General features: G+C 40.9%; 1 protein-coding gene across 1 annotated transcript in view; it reads right to left on the bottom strand.

The window, feature by feature from the left end:
- The window catches only part of LOC126252298 (fatty acid synthase-like), a 199,155-nt gene that overhangs the window by 39,032 nt on the left and 141,599 nt on the right, over positions 1–18,524 (bottom strand). Inside the window, exons 11-12 of the mRNA XM_049953180.1 lie at positions 9,372–9,516; positions 9,174–9,290 (exon numbers count right to left, since the gene is read on the bottom strand). Of these exons, the coding sequence (XP_049809137.1) occupies positions 9,174–9,290; positions 9,372–9,516 (262 nt within the window). The remainder of the gene's footprint in view (positions 1–9,173; positions 9,291–9,371; positions 9,517–18,524) is intronic.

The following is an 18,524-nucleotide window of genomic DNA, read 5'->3' as shown; positions in this document are numbered from 1 at the left end:
ATTCAGTGACATTCACAGCAATTGCTCTCTCTCCCTTTCACTGTGTAATGGAATTGGGTAGTTGTTCTCAGAAATTTCATGCCATTTTCTACCAGCACACAGGAATTTTCACAGTGGCCACTTCCGGTCTCTGAAGAATGCGGCTGTATGCAACAGATTTTGCTGCCACGACAAATCTCCACCTTCAGGGTCATCAAATGTATGGGCCCTTCACACAATAGACTCCATAGCTGGACTTCTGATGGATAGTGCATTTTCCTGTCATAGTGCTGAAAACATGCAACCGTCCACAACTCTGACTAACTAACTCTCACATGCAATGCATAATTAATGACAATACAATATCAGCTTCTCACTTGTGTCTTCCCTGGGTTATCACTACAATGCACTAGTCTAATGTTCTGATGACTTAAAGTGTGAATCTTCCACTTCTTTATGAGGTGACATACTTGGAATTTTGCAGCCCCTCTTCTTTATGGGATAGTCATCTGCTGGAAAATCTCTTGATTTTTTCTCCGTCGAATAGTGCTGGGTACAGGAACTTTTAAGCCTCTTTCTACTTATAAAATGAGTACCGTAGACATACAAACTTTCCTTTTCACCAGTTAACGATTTATTTGACTTTCATGCACAATATAGTTCGCACTTTCAACATACATATGTAACTTTCTGTAAGTACCTTGTACTGTTGTACATTAGAAACAAAATGAATTACAGTTAAAAGAAAGTTGGCTTGACTACCATGACTTTCTTAAAATGAATCAGAAAATATGTCTTGCCTCTACCAAGGCTGAGTCAGGAGTCTCTAAGAGTACTTTTTCAACTGTTCTTGTTTCACATAACAATAGTCAATGACACAATAAGGACAGAGCGGCATAAAAACTCCATGATTCCTCCTTACACATGCTTTAAAAATTCTCTGGATGCCCAACAGGTACTTGTCGGTGCTGTTCAACTGCCATGTCTACCTTCTTCCCCCAACTGATTTTAAACCTGCACACACAGACATGTGATGTGCAGTAGGTAGGATTCTACCATTCCACACTCGTATCTAGAATATCATGTGTTTGAGATGGTAGAAGGCTGAGTGGTTCTAGAATTTACACAGAAATTCTAGAATCACTATATCCCCCCCTCAGATCGAACATGCGAAATTTTATTCATAATCATTATGCACATAATATCACTCATAATAACATCTCATATCTTAACAGTATACATTTTTTACATATGTTTATATACATATCTTTTCTTTCCATAACAACAATCTTTCTCTTATTGTTTCTCTATTCTTTTCTTACGTTACTTTGTTATTAAGACATGAGCATACACTAGAGGTTTTAGTCAGATTTACTAATATTTAGGAATTGTGAGGACTTTTTTTCTTTTCTTTATTTTCTTTTTCAATTGAAATCTTCAGGTGTTTATGACACATGAGTAATCTATTTTCTATTCTTATCTTTTTGTACTACCTTTTTACTAGTATGTTCTATTTTCATTTGTTGTAGCTTGGAGGAACTCTGGGCAATATGAAAGTGTTCTTTTGACATTCATTTAGTTCCCCAAAACATAATAATGCTAGTTGTTCATAGAATTTACACTTTCCAGAATAATTCCTATAAAATTTGTGACTTTTGTCATGATACTGTCCCCTTCTCCTAGGATCAGCACCTATTCCTTGCTTGCGGGTTGACCTTATGAGAGCACTTCCCCTTTCCATTCTGGTAGGTATGCCCCTTATGATACATCTTTATTTTTTAGGCCACAGATCATCTTAGCTCCATGTAGGTACATACTTAGTGATTGCCGAGTACACCCCCCTTATCCTTTATGAGTAGGCCTCATGGTTCATTACCCTAATATACTTTTCTATGTATAACATAATTAATTATCTTTTGGTAAAGATATAAATCTAACTCAAACTTCACATTCATTCTTTAATATATCATTCACTCCCTAGAGGCCTCCTCTACTTATCAACTTCTATACTTCCAATAGATATTATGTCTATATATACTACTTACGTCCCACTATCCTTCAATTCATCAAAGCTTTTTATTGCACTGACGTTTCTCACGCCTTTTTCTTATTTATCCATTACTCATTACTATTTTATAGTTGTTCATTATGTATGGGTGCCTCTCCTTACGTATATTCAATGTAGAACCATCAAAACTCCCCATATATGTGTGCATAATTCCCTATGTACACACCTTTTCCCCAACACCTGGCTGTTCTCACATTGTGACAGGCTTTGTCTTATAATTATTAATGTGTAGAAGTGTATATTTGTGTATCTATGCATGTGTCTTTGTTTTGTCTAATTCTTTGGCCTTCTTATGTAAAGATAAGATGTAGGTTATTAGTAACCACGGAAATAAGGAAGGACTTCAGCGATAGAAGTTTATGAACATGGGAAGAGTGAAAAGAACAGACAGGTCCTCAAGATGAGAAATAAGAAAGGAAACAATAGATGTGGTTGCTAGGATTGAAGAAGAGAAACGAGATAGCCTCAAAGACAGGAAATTCTTCCCACCCCCCTTCCCCAGGATCCCTGCCTCTCAGGTACTTGAGTGAGATGCCGGAGGAGGTTTGGTGTTAAATCATCTCTTACAGAATGGACTTGTCCCACCTTCACCCTTTGAAGTCCCTGAAGAAAATCCTAGCAACCCTGTGGAAACGGCAATTGAAGAAGAATCAGGCACATTTGTTTCTGAGGGTTGGTACAAAACAGAAAATCTATACACTGCTGTATAACTGTTATTCAGTCAGTCACATCATATTACATTTTCCACAAATATAATACGCTAGTCAATTTATTTTGTCTAGATATCACTTTTCTTTCTGTGATTCTCTTACGATGTTTTCTATTTCATAGTCATATCAGGTTTTCTAATCAATAAGAATACATGATAGTTTTAGATTATAAAGGAATTCGGTGCAGGAAAAATAGTTTACAAAAATCACTGAAAATAACTCAGGATCCGACAGTCATTACTCTGCCCATTAACTCAGAATGTTAATGTCCCTGGGGGATAGATGACAGAATAGTTTAAGATTTTAAAGCAATTCGGTGCAGGAAACTATTTGGAAAAAAAAACACTGAAAACAACTCAGGATCTGATGGTCGTCATTCCGCCTGTTAACTCAGAATATTAACATCTCTGGGGGATAGATGACTCCGCCAGGGTCCCATGGATCTGATATCAACTTTTCTTGAGCAGACCAGCATTTCTCTTGAAATTTCTTTTGAAAGTCTCCCCAAGATGAAAAATTCTCAGTATTTACTGTACCCCATTCTGAGGCTTCCCCAAGAAGGTACCCCACAGCAAATTCTTGATTACGAGAATTCTCAAGAAACATAAAGTGAAGACTGTTTTCCGCACAGTGGGAAAAATCAAAGACCTTCACGGTTCAACCAAAAATCCACTAGGTCTGACGGCACCTGGTGTGTACAAGATCGGATGCGAATGTGGGATGCAATATATAGGACAGATGCAGCGTTGCATCTCATAGCGCTGCAATTAACACATCAAGCATGTACGCTTGGGTCATCCAACAAATCTGCTATGGCAGAACATAGTACTGATGAGAAGCGCACCTTCAATTTCAAGGACAGAAAGAAAATATGCAGTACAAACGGATTTTGGGACTCAGTAATCAAAGAGTCCATAGAAATACGGTTACTCGAAAACCTAATCAACCACGACAGTGGCTACCATCTCAGCACATGCTGGGAGCCTGCAATCAGAAAAATCAGAGAAGAATGTTCTGTTCCACCAAGGGCCATGGATGGAGTAGACAGAGATGGACGCCAGGACATGAACCCTGCACACACGTCTCCCCCACCACCGGCCGCTCCAGGTGCATTGGGCGATTCCACGGACACATGATTGGCCAGTGACAGGAAGCAGAGAGTGGTCCAGCAGAGATATCAGCCCACGAACAACAATATCCCAACACTTCACCTGAAGATGATGGAGACACATCCCATTGAACGTTGCTACGAGATGACGACGCTGCATCTTTCCTTTCTAGAAGGAAACACGCAGCAGAGAAATCAAGTCTGGCTGCACATTTATTGTCAACTAAACATAGATTGCCAATGTTAACATCAAATATAAGGTTGCTACATAGAGGTGAGAAGGGCGGACTTCTCAATCTTCTTGAGGAAATGGAGATCTTTTGCCACCAAAGAAATGCTAAATGTAACCTGATAAATGATCAGGTCATAATGAAAAATGCCCATTTCTGGGAATTGTTTGAAAGCTGCCTACTTGAAAGCAGTGAAAAATTCGACCCAGGGGGTCTCAAAGATCAGTTGCAACCTCACACCATTATGTAGCAGCCACTTGCATAAGATCTAAACGAGTACCACTTTCATAACACTATATTTACATAACTTACTGCATTAGAATAACACACAAACTCATGAGGGTAAATATTAGCAACAATTAATACGTAAAACTGTCATTTTTCAAAATAAGTGTTCAAAAGATCACACTTTATCATATTGCTCTTATTTCTTGGCCACTAAGTGCGACATATGGAAATGATGCTTATAAGCGCTACTAGCGCCAACAAAGTGCATTTTGTAAATAAAGTTCACGTTATATCTTTTGTCAAGTAACAAATAATTAAGTTAAGACAGGTCCCAACATGACAAAATATGCAATACTTCCTATAACATACTTTACGTAGCCATATCAGTTTTATAATTAATTTTAGCGCATGAGGCGTAAACTGTCACTGTTACATGCTATAGTAATTTTAAACATCTAGCACATTACAGACATAAGAAAAAGTAAGAATTGTAATTTTACATAGCTGTACTCATAATAATTTCATGTTACTACTTAGTTACTATACAACATAAATATTACAAATGTCGTCAAAACCGTAAACTTCAGGCACAGCTCATAGAGGGCGCCATACGCAAAACTGCTGTGTACTGTGAAACCAACATATAATTTATGACAGTAATGGTTGAACTGTGTAAGCATTCACTTGAACAAGAACAACTGCTACAATTCCGCGCTGTTATGTAATGTTAACATTAAAAGACAACGATGTGATGGACTTATAACTTTTGTAAATCACATTGTAATGTATACTCTTGTATTTGTTTTAGCATTGATAATGACCTGACACAGGTCAAAATCTGATCTGCGTTGTGACTATAAATGTCATATTAAAGCAACTTAATTCTACGACTGATTGCTGATCTATCCAAACCAAGAAGGAAAGATGCTACTCACCATATAGTGGAGATGCTGAGTCGCGATAGGCACAATGATGATAATAATAATAACAATAATCATGATAAAACAACAATGGCAGTGGAAGATATAAAATGAATTTATAGAAGTACAAGATAGATGTTTTCTGAAAGAGAGTGTTCTGGGGAGAGGAAATCTAAGGAGACTGACTGCACCAGCTAAGAATACTGGGAAATTACGAAGGCATACAGGGACAATGGTAATCCTTATTGTTGCTGTAGTAGACATGTCATCAACTGTCTTCTGGAGCTGGAAGGTGTTACTCATTTCTGTAATATAATGCATAAAGTTATTTCAGAGTCAGTTTCCTGCTACAGAGAAGGACTTCAAGAAAGTAGCTGAACAATGGTGTGGAACAAAAAGGATTTTGCTCTGATGGGAACAGGTGTTCATGACATGTTGTTCAGATAAGAGTGTTAAGGTTGAGGAGAGATACAAGGGTCAATGTTGGTTGATAAGACAGTAGAGAAGGCAGAAGGTATGGAAATCTCTGTGTTAGTCTGTACGCAGCCAGGATACCTGTGCATGTGACGGTCATATAAGATCAAAAAGTTAAACATCTCAGATATAATGAGCACAGCATTCATAATCAGTTCCATGCACCATGAGCTTTCCTAAGAAAAGCCCTGCTGGTTAACATTGCTGTAATCAATATCTGGAAGTACAGGTGTTTGTCCAAATTTATTTTCCAGGTCAAGAGGGAGTAAATGGAAGAGACGCTGATGCCTTCTTGCACATTACAGTTATGTGCTCGGTCCAACTTAGATTTTCACCTATTATGCTATTAGGCTCTTTGCTGAAGGAGAGAAGTTGGTATTTGTCCTATTTGGGGTTAAGAGATGGTAAGATTTCCCAATATTTTGTGGTAATGAACCTAGAATGACCAACCACTACTACTTGGGTTTTGGGTAAGTTGAGTTTTAACCCCACATGCACACAGGTTGGTGTTGGGATACTCAAAAACTGTCTTCCGGTTTATTTGTTTTACACTTAGATACAAATGGAGGCACCAGCATACATGTAGTATTTGCTGTAGGAGAAAACTGATGACACATCATTTACATACAATAAAAAGAGTGTAGTACTTAACACCAAATCCTGTGGGTTGCCTGATACTGCCTGCTTCCATTGTGACTTTGTGGTGTGAGACATGGCACATTACTGTCGATATGTCAGGTATGAATGGAACCATTGCAATGCACTAGGTGAAAAATGTAGGCTGCTAAGTTTGGCAAGCAAAATGTCAAAGCTGACAGTCTCCAGGGCTGACAGTCTAAGAAGCACATGATAGTTGTCTCTTGTGCATCCATGGCAAGCTTCAGGTCATCTGATATTTTTATTAACGCAGAGGTGCTGTGATGTTTATGAAAACCTGCCTGGTATTTGTCTATTAGGTTGTTTATAGTTAGGTAGTTTGTTAGCTATGTATTCTAAGGATTTGGATAACACAGAAAGAATGCAAACAGGTTGATAATCAGTAGATGCTGTGGCAATGTCTTTTCTAGGTAGTGGTTGAAGACATCTTTTATAGTGGGCAGTAGTGGGTCAATAATAAGCTTAATCATTTGGACTGTGATGCTATCATGTACAGCAGATGTTGATCTGATACACATGATGTTTTTTTTTATTATATTACAAACAACATGCTTCAGACAGAACTTTTCATGAATACAATCGTTTAATCCCATAAAGCAATCAAACTTGTAAAAGGTTTGAAATTACATAGCTACTTTGTAGAATGAGGTCAAATAAGGGTTTTATATCTGTAACTGTAATGTGAGTATTATATACACTCCTGGAAATGGAAAAAAGAACACATTGACACCGGTGTGTCAGACCCACCATACTTGCTCCGGACACTGCGAGAGGGCTGTACAAGCAATGATCACACGCACGGCACAGAGGACACACCAGGAACCGCGGTGTTGGCCGTCGAATGGCGCTAGCTGCGCAGCATTTGTGCACCGCCGCCGTCAGTGTCAGCCAGTTTGCCGTGGCATACGGAGCTCCATCGCAGTCTTTAACACTGGTAGCATGCCGCGACAGCGCGGACGTGAACCGTATGTGCAGTTGACGGACTTTGAGCGAGGGCGTATAGTGGGCATGCGGGACGCCGGGTGGACGTACCGCCGAATTGCTCAACACGTGGGGCGTGAGGTCTCCACAGTACATCGATGTTGTCGCCAGTGGTCGGCGGAAGGTGCACGTGCCCATCGACCTGGGACCGGACCGCAGCGACGCACGGATGCACGCCAAGACCGTAGGATCCTACGCAGTGCCGTAGGCGACCGCACCGCCACTTCCCAGCAAATTAGGGACACTGTTGCTCCTGGGGTATCGGCGAGGACCATTCGCAACCGTCTCCATGAAGCTGGGCTACGGTCCCGCACACCGTTAGGCCGTCTTCCGCTCACGCCCCAACATCGTGCAGCCCGCCTCCAGTGGTGTCACGACAGGCGTGAATGGAGGGACGAATGGAGACGTGTCGTCTTCAGCGATGAGAGTCGCTTCTGCCTTGGTGCCAGTGATGGTCGTATGCGTGTTTGGCGCCGTGCAGGTGAGCGCCACAATCAGGACTGCATACGACCGAGGCACACAGGGCCAACACCCGGCATCATGGTGTGGGGAGCGATCTCCTACACTGGCCGTACACCACTGGTGATCGTCGAGGGGACACTGAATAGTGCATGGTACATCCAAACCTTCATCGAACCCATCGTTCTACCATTCCTAGACCGGCAAGGGAACTTGCTGTTCCAACAGGATAATGCACGTCCGCATGTATCCCGTGCCACCCAACGTGCTCTAGAAGGTGTAAGTCAACTACCCTGGCCAGCAAGATCTCCGGATCTGTCCCCCATTGAGCATGTTTGGGACTGGATGAAGCGTCGTCTCACGCGGTCTGCACGTCCAGCACGAACGCTGGTCCAACTGAGGCGCCAGGTGGAAATGGCATGGCAAGCCGTTCCACAGGACTACATCCAGCATCTCTACGATCGTCTCCATGGGAGAATAGCAGCCTGCATTGCTGCGAAAGGTGGATATACACTGTACTAGTGCCGACATTGTGCATGCTCTGTTGCCTGTGTCTATGTGCCTGTGGTTCTGTCAGTGTGATCATGTGATGTATCTGACCCCAGGAATGTGTCAATAAAGTTTCCCCTTCCTGGGACAATGAATTCATGGTGTTCTTATTTCAATTTCCAGGAGTGTGTATTCATTAAAAATTAAAATGTTTTAATTGTGATACTATGCTTTGAACATTTAGTTGACCTCTGATTAAAATAAAATTACATCTTAATGCTGAAGGTACTGAACTGAGTCAGAAGCTCACTTAAAACATGCTTACTGGAAAATAATTGAAGTCTTGAAGGCATTATCAAAATAAAAAGAGAATAAAAAACAATAATATGCTTTTATACATATAACTCTTTGTCTGACAACATAGAGAGGTGGGCCATTTCCAATTATGAGAAAACATGCTATACAAATGGAAACAGTATTTCATCACTATATGTTTTAAGTTAAGCACACAGAGAAAACATAGATAACAATATGCCAAAAAAGAAAAACCAGAAACGTTACTGAATAGCTACAGAACATCAACTTTCATGAAATAACTAATGTTAAAATGAAAATGACAGAGATGAAGAATATAAATCAAACAAACAGAAGAGAGAAAACCAACACCATGTAAAGAAGATACTTAAAAATGAAATTGTAATGCTAGTAAATCTGAATAAACCAGTGTTATTAATAATGAAATATGAAATGAAATTTGTTCCCTTGCACCAAGGTGATAAGAAAGAAAACAGAAAAATTATAACAGTGATATGAGCAAGGCATACACTACTTGTTCCCTTAAATGTCCTTTAATTTTTATGAGTATATTACCAGATATCCTGTTGCTGGGAATAATATTCTTCCATCAATTGTATGACCCTTGTACCACTCATCTTCATGCTTGTTCAGATCAATCTCATACTTGTCGCACTGTTTATTTAGAAAATCCTACAGGAACATAAAGATATGTCAAATGCATGAATTGCACTTCAGTTTTTAATTATGGTTTTTTTTGTGTTACAATCTTACCTTATCAGAGAAAATTGGTACAAACCACTCTTGATCATGGTTCCATACTGTTAGAGGTGAAATATGTGGTGTTCCAGCAGGGACTGGGTATTCAATGTGAGGGTAGAGTTTTGTAAGACATATTTGTGACCCAGACAAATACAATCTGGAATAGATTTCATAAAATTATAAAGCAAGTTGTATTGTTGTTTTGGGAAGTGTAGATAAAACAAAAAGTGCTTCTAGTAGTCTAAGCAGTTACTGAAACTTGTTCTGTGATTTGATGAAATAATAAATAGCTTAAAAAAGATTGTGCACCACTCTCTGCATTGCATAGGACTTGTAATTTTAATCAGAAACTTCTTCACCATGCTCTTCTGACCACAGGGGATTACTACATTAAGCCACCCCTGTACTGTAGGTGGAGTTAGCATGAATTCAAAATGTAGTTCAGTAAGAGTCTCCAACTGTGAATAGTCTGTCGACATATCTTAAAGAATCATTTCAAATTAGGACCATAAATGCATTGTCATTTTGTGGTAAGATGGGTTGTCAGCTTGGAAAGCTGCCTATGATTGTCCACAATCATCAAAACCAGTTAATAACTGCTACCTGAAAATTATAGTATAGATACGCCAAGGAGAAAGTAACAGAATTGTGTGATGCCTTTTTGGAGACAACTGTGAAGGCAGTGTCAAGCTAGACAGTACACATACAGCTTATTAAAAATAATGCATTTTGATATGATTAGCCATCATCAGATTATCTAAAAGTAAAACATAGGCTAATTAAATAACTACCCTATAAACGTTATATAGCTTGGTTCCGAGCTGCACCAATCATTTAATTAAAATAGTAAACAACACTCACATAAAACTGTCAAATAAAGTTAATTTCGCTGGCTACCAAAGTTCTGTGTCATTCACATGCACATAAAACAATCTAAATGAAAATCCAGCTGTCAGAATAACTAAAAGAAACTGTTGGAACTTCACAGAAAAAAATCAGAAATCAAACCACAGCCACAAAGGAAATGACTGACAAACTGGTACGGGAAACCAATGAAGAATTACAAATACCTTTGAACTGTTATAGTGGCAAGTAAAGCATAGCATAAACCCATGCATACTTCATATTGGACAAAGAGCTGGACAGTCTAACCAGCAGTGGCACTAGAATTACTAAATGGCAGATGGCCACATATAGCCGCACTAACATAACAAAAGCACAACAGATGGTGCTAGTATCTTAAGTTACACACAAGGTTATCATGAAACTGATTAACCTACACTTGATAAGCAGGATTAAATAAGATTAGACAGCGACAGTCTACACAAAAAAAGACTTCGCAAAATAGGTACGCCATTTCACTTGCTTCATTGGCTACTAATCCTAATTTCATGAGAATCCCCTTCATAGGAAATCTTTCATACAAGTTAGCCAAACTTTTTACGAAACAGGGTGTGAAAGTTATTTTTGCTTTGGCCAACAGCTTACAGAAGTGCTGTATCCACAATGACCAGCTGTATAAAAATAAATTTGCTGCCTCAAGTGTGTACAAGATCAACTGCAGTGAATGTGATTCTTCATATATAGGACAAACGGATAGGATGTTTAAGACTAGATTGCAAGAGCATTTACTGAATAGAAAAGGGCTTGTTAAACACTGCACTTAAAAGTTAGTGGCCATCAGCTGCCAATACTAAGCAATCCATTGTGGCTGTGGGTTGATTTCCGAAATTTTTCCATCTAAGTTCCCACAGTTCCTTTTAGTTATTCTGACAACTGGATTTTCATACAGATGGTTTTATGTGCATGCGGTTGACAAAAGAGCTTTGGTACCTAGTGTAATGCACTTTTTTGGCAGTTTTATGTGAGTGTGGCTTACAACTTTAATTAAATTATCGGTACAGCTTAGAGCCATGCCTGATAATGTTTATAGGTTAGTTATTTAATTAGCCTCCTTTTTCCTTTTAGATAATCTGATGATGCCTAACCACAGTGAAATACATTATTTTTAAATAAAAATAATTTTGCAACTGTGACTCTTTTATTTTCAATACAGTGGTTGCTGTATAAATCAGTCAACAATACATTGGAGTGAATAGTATACAACTGCCTCCACAATCACTTTGAAAAAAATAAATAAATAAGTAGGAGCATGGATGTGGCCAGGTACCAAAGAACATCTCAAGCACACCGTCTCACAAGTTTACCAGAGAGCTAGGACAGTCATGTTTTGGGCTGGTATCATGTACAAGTGTTAGACACCTCTCATCACTACTGATAGTAATTTTAGCGCTGTGCTGTATCAGAAAAAGATACTCAAAGCTATTTTACAGTGCATAATGGGTTTATCTTTCCAGGCAATAGTGAATAAGTACACCGTTTTCACCCCCTGAACATCTTTTTCTAGGAGGAAGTAATCAATCAAACTGAATGTCCTATGGCATCTTCTGGTATGAATCTTATTAAGCAAACTCAGGACAGGTTGAAACTTGGGGTGCTCCATTGCCAAAACACTCCTTACACAATGGACAACCTCAGGAGGGCTACCATCAAAGAGTGGAACACACTTGAGCAGCAACATTTTGACCAGTTTGTGGACAGAGTGCCAAAGTTGATACAAGAATGTTAAAATGCACAGGGTGGAGCAACAGTATATTGACTGTTAAACAGTATATTGACTGTTACACAGCAGTATATTTTGATTTTAGCAATGTGTAAAGATATCCACTTTTGTAAAGGTTACCTTTATTTTGGTCATTTTTCTGTTTTTATTTCATAGAAAAATTTGTTTTATGTCCTTTTGAAATCAAGACAATACACACTGACTGTTTTCATGTAATGTTATGATTGTTATTTGATTAGAAAGTTAAAAAATAGTGGCATTAACAGACATCTGAATAACCAGACATTGCCCATTTCCCAGAAAAATAGCCTTATTTCAGTAGTAACACCTACATTACATACTGGTGACCAACAGCAAAACAGTAGCACTGCTGAAATGGTGGGCCAATGTGAGGGAATGACAGACAGTTTGATCATTCAAAGACTGTGACCTCTCTACTATGATTCAAATAAAGTCTCCCTCAACATATGAGATGGTATGCTGAGTAGCCCAGAATACAAATGTGAACATTTAAAACTTAATAGAGATGCCTATGGGTCAGATGGGGACACTGGGGCAGGACTGAGTACAAACAATATAAAAATTAAATGATTTAAGCAGCACATGCCTCTTGCTAGTGTAGGGCAGTACGTAAAGGAGTGAGTGGACTGCACAACTGCAACCTGCCACCAATAAGAGCCTTGCACCCGAGGTGGCTGCTCATTTTTGGTAGGATGGTTGCACCAGTGCATTGTGAGAATGAAAGTGTATACGGTGGTAGTTCCTGAGAGCAGTCTTCACACACAGAAAACTATGGTTGCGGCTGTAATTCACCAAGGTTCAGCAAATTTGCATCAAACATTTATAAATTATATACATAAACATTCCTCATGAATCAGTATACCTATTTGTGAAAATCTTATCAAAATCTGTGAGCTTAGCATTCATAATTGGCAGAAAAATTTAATTTATAACAAAAACAAAGATGCTGTGACTTACCAAACCAGAAAGTGCTGGTAGATAGACACAATAAAAAACACACACACACAAATTTCAAGCTTTCGCAACCTAAGGTTGCTTCATCAGGAAAGAGTGAAGGAGAGGGAAAGACGAAAGGATGTGGGTTTTAAGGGAGAGGGTAAGGAGTCATTCCAATCCCGGGAGCGGAAAGACTTACCTTAGGGGGAAAAAAGGACAGGTATACACTCGCACACACACACACACATATCCATCCGCACATACACAGACACAGGCAGATGTATGTAAATTCAAAGAGGTTGGGCAGAGATGTCAGTCGAGACAGAAGTACACAGGCAAAGATGTTGTTGAATGACAGGTGATGTACAAGAGGCGGCAACTTGAAATTAGCGGAGGTTGAGGCCTTGTGGGTAAAGGGAAGAGAGAATATATTGAAGGGCAAGTTCCCATCTCCGGAGTTCTGATAGGTTGGTGTCGGTGGGAAGTATCCAGATAACCCATACAGTGTAACACTATGCCAAGATGTGCTGGCCATGCACCAAGGCATGTTTGGCCCCAGGGTGATCCTCATTACCAACAAACACAGTCTGCCTGTGTACGTTCATGCGAATGGACAGTTTGTTGCTGGTCATTCCCACACAGAAGGCTTCACAGTGTAGGCATGTCAGTTGGTAAATCATGTGGGTGCTTTCACACGTGGCTCTGCCTTTGATTGTGTACACCTTCCAGGTTACAGTACTTGAGTAGGTGGTGGTGGGAGGGTGCATGGGACAGGTATTACACCGGGGGTGGTTACAAGGGTAGGAGCCAGAAGGTAGGGAAGGTGGTTTGGGGATTTCATAGGGATGAACCAAGAGGTTACGAAGGTTAGGTGAATGGTGGAAAGACACTCTTGGTGGGGTGGGGAGGATTTCATGAAGGATGGATCTCATTTCAGGGCAGGATTTGAGGAAGTCGTGTCCCTGCTGGAGAGCCATATCCAGAGTCTGATCCAGTCCCGGAAAGTATCCTGTCACAAGTGGGGCACTTTTGGGGTTCTTCTGTGGGAGGTTCTGGGTTTGAGGGGATGAGAAAGTGGCTCTAGCTATTAGTTTCTGTACCAGGTCAGGAGGGTAGTTGCGGGATGCGAAAGCTGTTTTCAGGTTATTGGTGTAATGGTTCAGGGATTCAGGACTGGAGCAGATTCATTTGCCACGAAGACCTAAGCTGTAGGGAAGGGACTGTTTGATATGGAATGGGTGGCAGCTGTCAAAATGGAGGTACTGTTGCTTGTTGGTGGGTTTGATGTGGACGGATGTGTGAAGCTGGCCATTGGACAGATTGAGGTCAATGTCGAGGAAAGTAGCATGGGATTTGGAGTAGGACCAGTTGAATCTGATGGAACCAAAGGAGTTGAGGTTGGAGAGGAAATTCTGGAGTTGTTCTTCACTGTGAGTCCAGATCATGAAGATGTCATCAATAAATCTGTACCAAACTTCGGGTTGGCAGGCTTGGGTAACCAAGAAGGCTTCCTCTAAGCAACCCATAAATAGGTTGGCGTACACTTGTGTCTGTATATGTGCGGATAGATATGTGTGTCTGTGTGCGAGTGTATATCAGGAAAGAGGGAAGGAAAGGAAAGACGAAAGGATATGGATTTTAAGGGAGAGGGTAAGGAGTCATTCCAATCCTGGGAGCGGAAAGACTTACCTTGGGAGGAAAAGGGACAGATATACACTTGCGCGCACACACACATATCCATCCGCACATATACAGACACAAGCAGACATATGTAAAGATGTTTTTCCTATATATGACATGCCACACTGACAAGGTTTTTTATAAATTCCCGCCTTCCACAATACCAGATTGTCTTTCACTGATCCCAGCAGGTCGGAAATCTTCGATGGTGGACGGAAAATTACCGTGGAGGATTCTTGCAATTTTGAAGGAAATGTTGCCAACAAAGGGAAGAAAAGCTAAAGATTTAGTAGACGTGCTCTCTTCTTTCTCCACTCCCTGTTTCTTTGGCTTAATTGCAAGTGCCTTGCTAATTTGCCGGATAGAATATCCATTCTCTTTTAACACCCTCTTCAGATGGGCAAGCTCTTCAGGCATTACTTCTCCTTTACACATGTTGGCTTGTGTCTGTATATGTGCGGATGGATATGTGTGTGTGTGTGTGTGCGAGTGTATACCTGTCCTTTTTCCCCCTAAGGTAAGTCTTTCCCCTCCCGGGATTGGAAAGACTCCTTACCCTCTCCCTTAACACCCACATCTTTTCGTCTTTCCCTCTCCATCCCTCTTTCCTGATGAAGCAACCTTGGGTTACAAAAGCTTGAATTTTGTGTGTGTGTGTTTGCTAGACCACCAAACCCAACTTCAGTTCTACTCTCAAAAATGACACCCACGGTTTAACATGGAATCCAAATAATATCTGCTTCTGGCAAATGTCCACATAATCAAGAGATGAATTCTAGGTTAAAAGACAGTGAAAAATCCATGATCTGACCTGGATTCAATCCATGAACTTTCAGTTTTCAAGTGCATCCTTTACCACCAGACCTCCAAGCCCAACTGATATTCTGCTCAAGCTTTGTTGTTGTCTGGAGTTGTGATGGCTGTACCACCAGATGCCACTGTTTCCACTGTGGGGGCAGACTTGAATTCATCATAGTTCAGCCAGTTTCCGCGAAATATTTATAAAAATTATATACCTGATCTTCCTCATGAATCAGTATATGTTTGTTGAAACCAGATTACAATCCCTACAGTAATTTTTTGATTACTAAACACACAGACAGAAGCAGTACAGAACCTAATTTTATATATAAAGAGATAATTAGAGGAAATGGAAAAGATGGAATGGTATGTGCCATATAGGGGCAAACTGACTCAGGGACAGGCACAATGAAAAACACTGCTAAAATGTTTAAGCTTTTGGGCGAAATACTTCTTCCAAAGTAGAAAACACACACATACGCACATTCACACAAGCACAACTTGCACAAGCAGGCACACCCACACACACCCACCCACACACACACACACACACACACACACACACAAAAGACCACTATCTCCTGGCACTGAATCTGATGTGAGCAACAAACTGCTGCATTGGGTGGTGAGATTAAGGAGGAAGCATGGTGGTGGTTGGGGGGGGGGGGGGGGGGGGGACTGAGGACTGTGACAGTGGGGTAGGAGGGTAGGTGCTGTCCTGCCAGGTATGGTGTCTGGAGAATATGTTGGGGGGTGGGGACAGTACGAGGGAAGTGGGAAAAGGGCAAAGAACAGTAGGTGCACTGCTGACATAGAAAGCTTGTGTAGGTTAGAGTGAGAGCAGGGAGGGAACAGGTAGGCGAAGGGACCAGTGATTAACAAAGTTTGATGTTGGAGGGGTCGGAGGGGGGGGGGGTGAGGTGTTACAGGAATGAAGTGTATGTTGTAGGGAGACTTCCCACCTGTGCAACTCAGAAAAACTGGAGTTGATATGAAGAATCCATGTGGTACAGACTACGAAGCAGTCATGTTGGGTAGTATATTCAGCAACTTGGTGATCCAATTGTCTCTTGGCCACAGTGGCAGTTGTCTTTCATACAGACAAACTGCTTTTTAGTTGTCATGCTCACATAGAAAGCAGCACACTGGCTGCTTTCACAGATAGCTGTGTCTTCGATGAGGTAGGAGATGGCTGTGACAGGACTGTAGGTGGTAGTGGGAGGACGTATAAAGCACATCTTGCATCTACATATATATGTTGCAAGGATATGAGCCATGACACAAGAGGTTGGGAGCAAGTGTGGAGTATGGATGGACAAGTAGATTCGGTGGACAGCAGAATACTACTGTGGAAGGAATGTGGAGGATAGTGGGGAGGGCATTCATCATTACAGGGCACTCCTGGATGGTACTGGATCATGAGAGACATACTCCTCTGTGGTCAGACAATGAGTATGTGGGAGGTAGGAGATGACTAGAGAGACAAGGCATGGGCGATCTGTTTCTGGACAGGGTTGGGGAATGTTTGTGGGGCAAGGTTTGAGGTTAGGAAATTCTGGGAAGTCAATATGGGGGATTTGGGGGCAGTAGGGATGAACCACAGTTGGACGGACAAGTGAACTGAGTCAGGTAGGTTCAGTATTGGGTTTGGCGATATTGGTGGGGAAAATGTGATTCCATTCTAGAGACATGGCAAAGGAGAGAAAGTCTTTAACAAGTTAAGCTTGATCGAATTTGGAAGTGGGGCAAGAGGTAAGGCATTTGGAAAGGACTGATTATTCTGAGAGACTGAGGCTTTTGAAGGATAGGTTTCTTACTGTGTTTTGGGTCTCTTGTGTTCTGGATTCTGTAAGGTGGTGGGTGGGGGTTTTGGATGGTTTTTGGATGATGTGATACAAGTAGAAGGTTTGTGAGGCAAGGTTTAGCAGCTATGAGGTCCGAGGTTTTATGGAGGCTCTAGTAGATTTAGTAGCCAGTGATAGCCCAACATGGAAGTAGGAAGCGAACAGGTTTGGGAGTTTTTTGAAGTGATGTTGTGCATAGCAATTTGAGGTTGCAGAGCAGGAGAATTTTATGTATGGAGAGGTGGTATTGCAAGGAAGTTTGGGTCTGTTTTGTATGGTTCTGCAGCACTAGGTTGGACTGATAGAATTTGTACAGAGAGTGGTCATTGTGGTAGGAGTAGATGCAGACAGAGATTGATAATTTGACAGTCAGGACATTTAGGGCGATTTCACAAGGTAGACAACAATGCATGAACAGTACGTGGAACTGGGTTCTGGCTAGGGATGGGCAAACATTCCAGTATAGGTGCAGATGGATGGAGCAAGGATCCATAATGGACAATAAACAATGCATAAAATATGTGGGAAAATCACAAAAGGAGTGAAATGGATTAAGTAGAGAAAAAAGGTAAAACCTGAGGAAGAAGAGCCTACTGTGAATGACAAAAATGAACTAAAATTGACATGAAAACACAATGAGATCAAACAGAAAAATAAATACAAATATGGTAATAGTGGGATGTGTATTTGTGGATGGATAAGAGTGAAGAGTGGTGGCAGCAAATATAACTGGATTAGGTGAGGTCAAAGTTTGCGTGTTACGAGGGGGGAAAAGAGAGGGGGCAGGATTGTCTTTAGGTCCAACCCACAACATCATCTCTGTATGTCTCCTAACCACTGCCACTTCCTGCATTCCTACATTCTACATGCTCTGTGAACTCCATAAACCCAATCTCCCAGGACATGCTATTGTGACTGGTTAGTGTGCCCCTGAAGAGAGAATCTCTGCTCTCATGGACCAACACCTTTAGCCTATTACCACTAACCTAACCTGCTATATAAAAGATACCAGCCATTTTCTCCATTGACTCCCCACAGTTCCTGTCCCTTTATCACCCAGCACTCTGCTCATTACTGTCAGTGCCACCTTCTTCTGCACTAACATCCCTAACGCCCATGATCTTGCCACCATAAACACTACCTTTCCCAAATCCCAACAGATTCCAAACCTACAACCTCCATCCTGATCACCATGATCACCTGTATCTTCATCTACTATTACTTCTCCTTTGAAGGCACCCCCTACAAACAAATCCATAT

Source organism: Schistocerca nitens, chromosome 4, assembly GCF_023898315.1.
Source record: "Schistocerca nitens isolate TAMUIC-IGC-003100 chromosome 4, iqSchNite1.1, whole genome shotgun sequence".
NCBI lineage: Eukaryota > Metazoa > Arthropoda > Insecta > Orthoptera > Acrididae > Schistocerca > Schistocerca nitens.
Note: the sequence above shows the minus strand (reverse complement) of the source record. Positions and strands in the feature narration are given on the sequence as shown.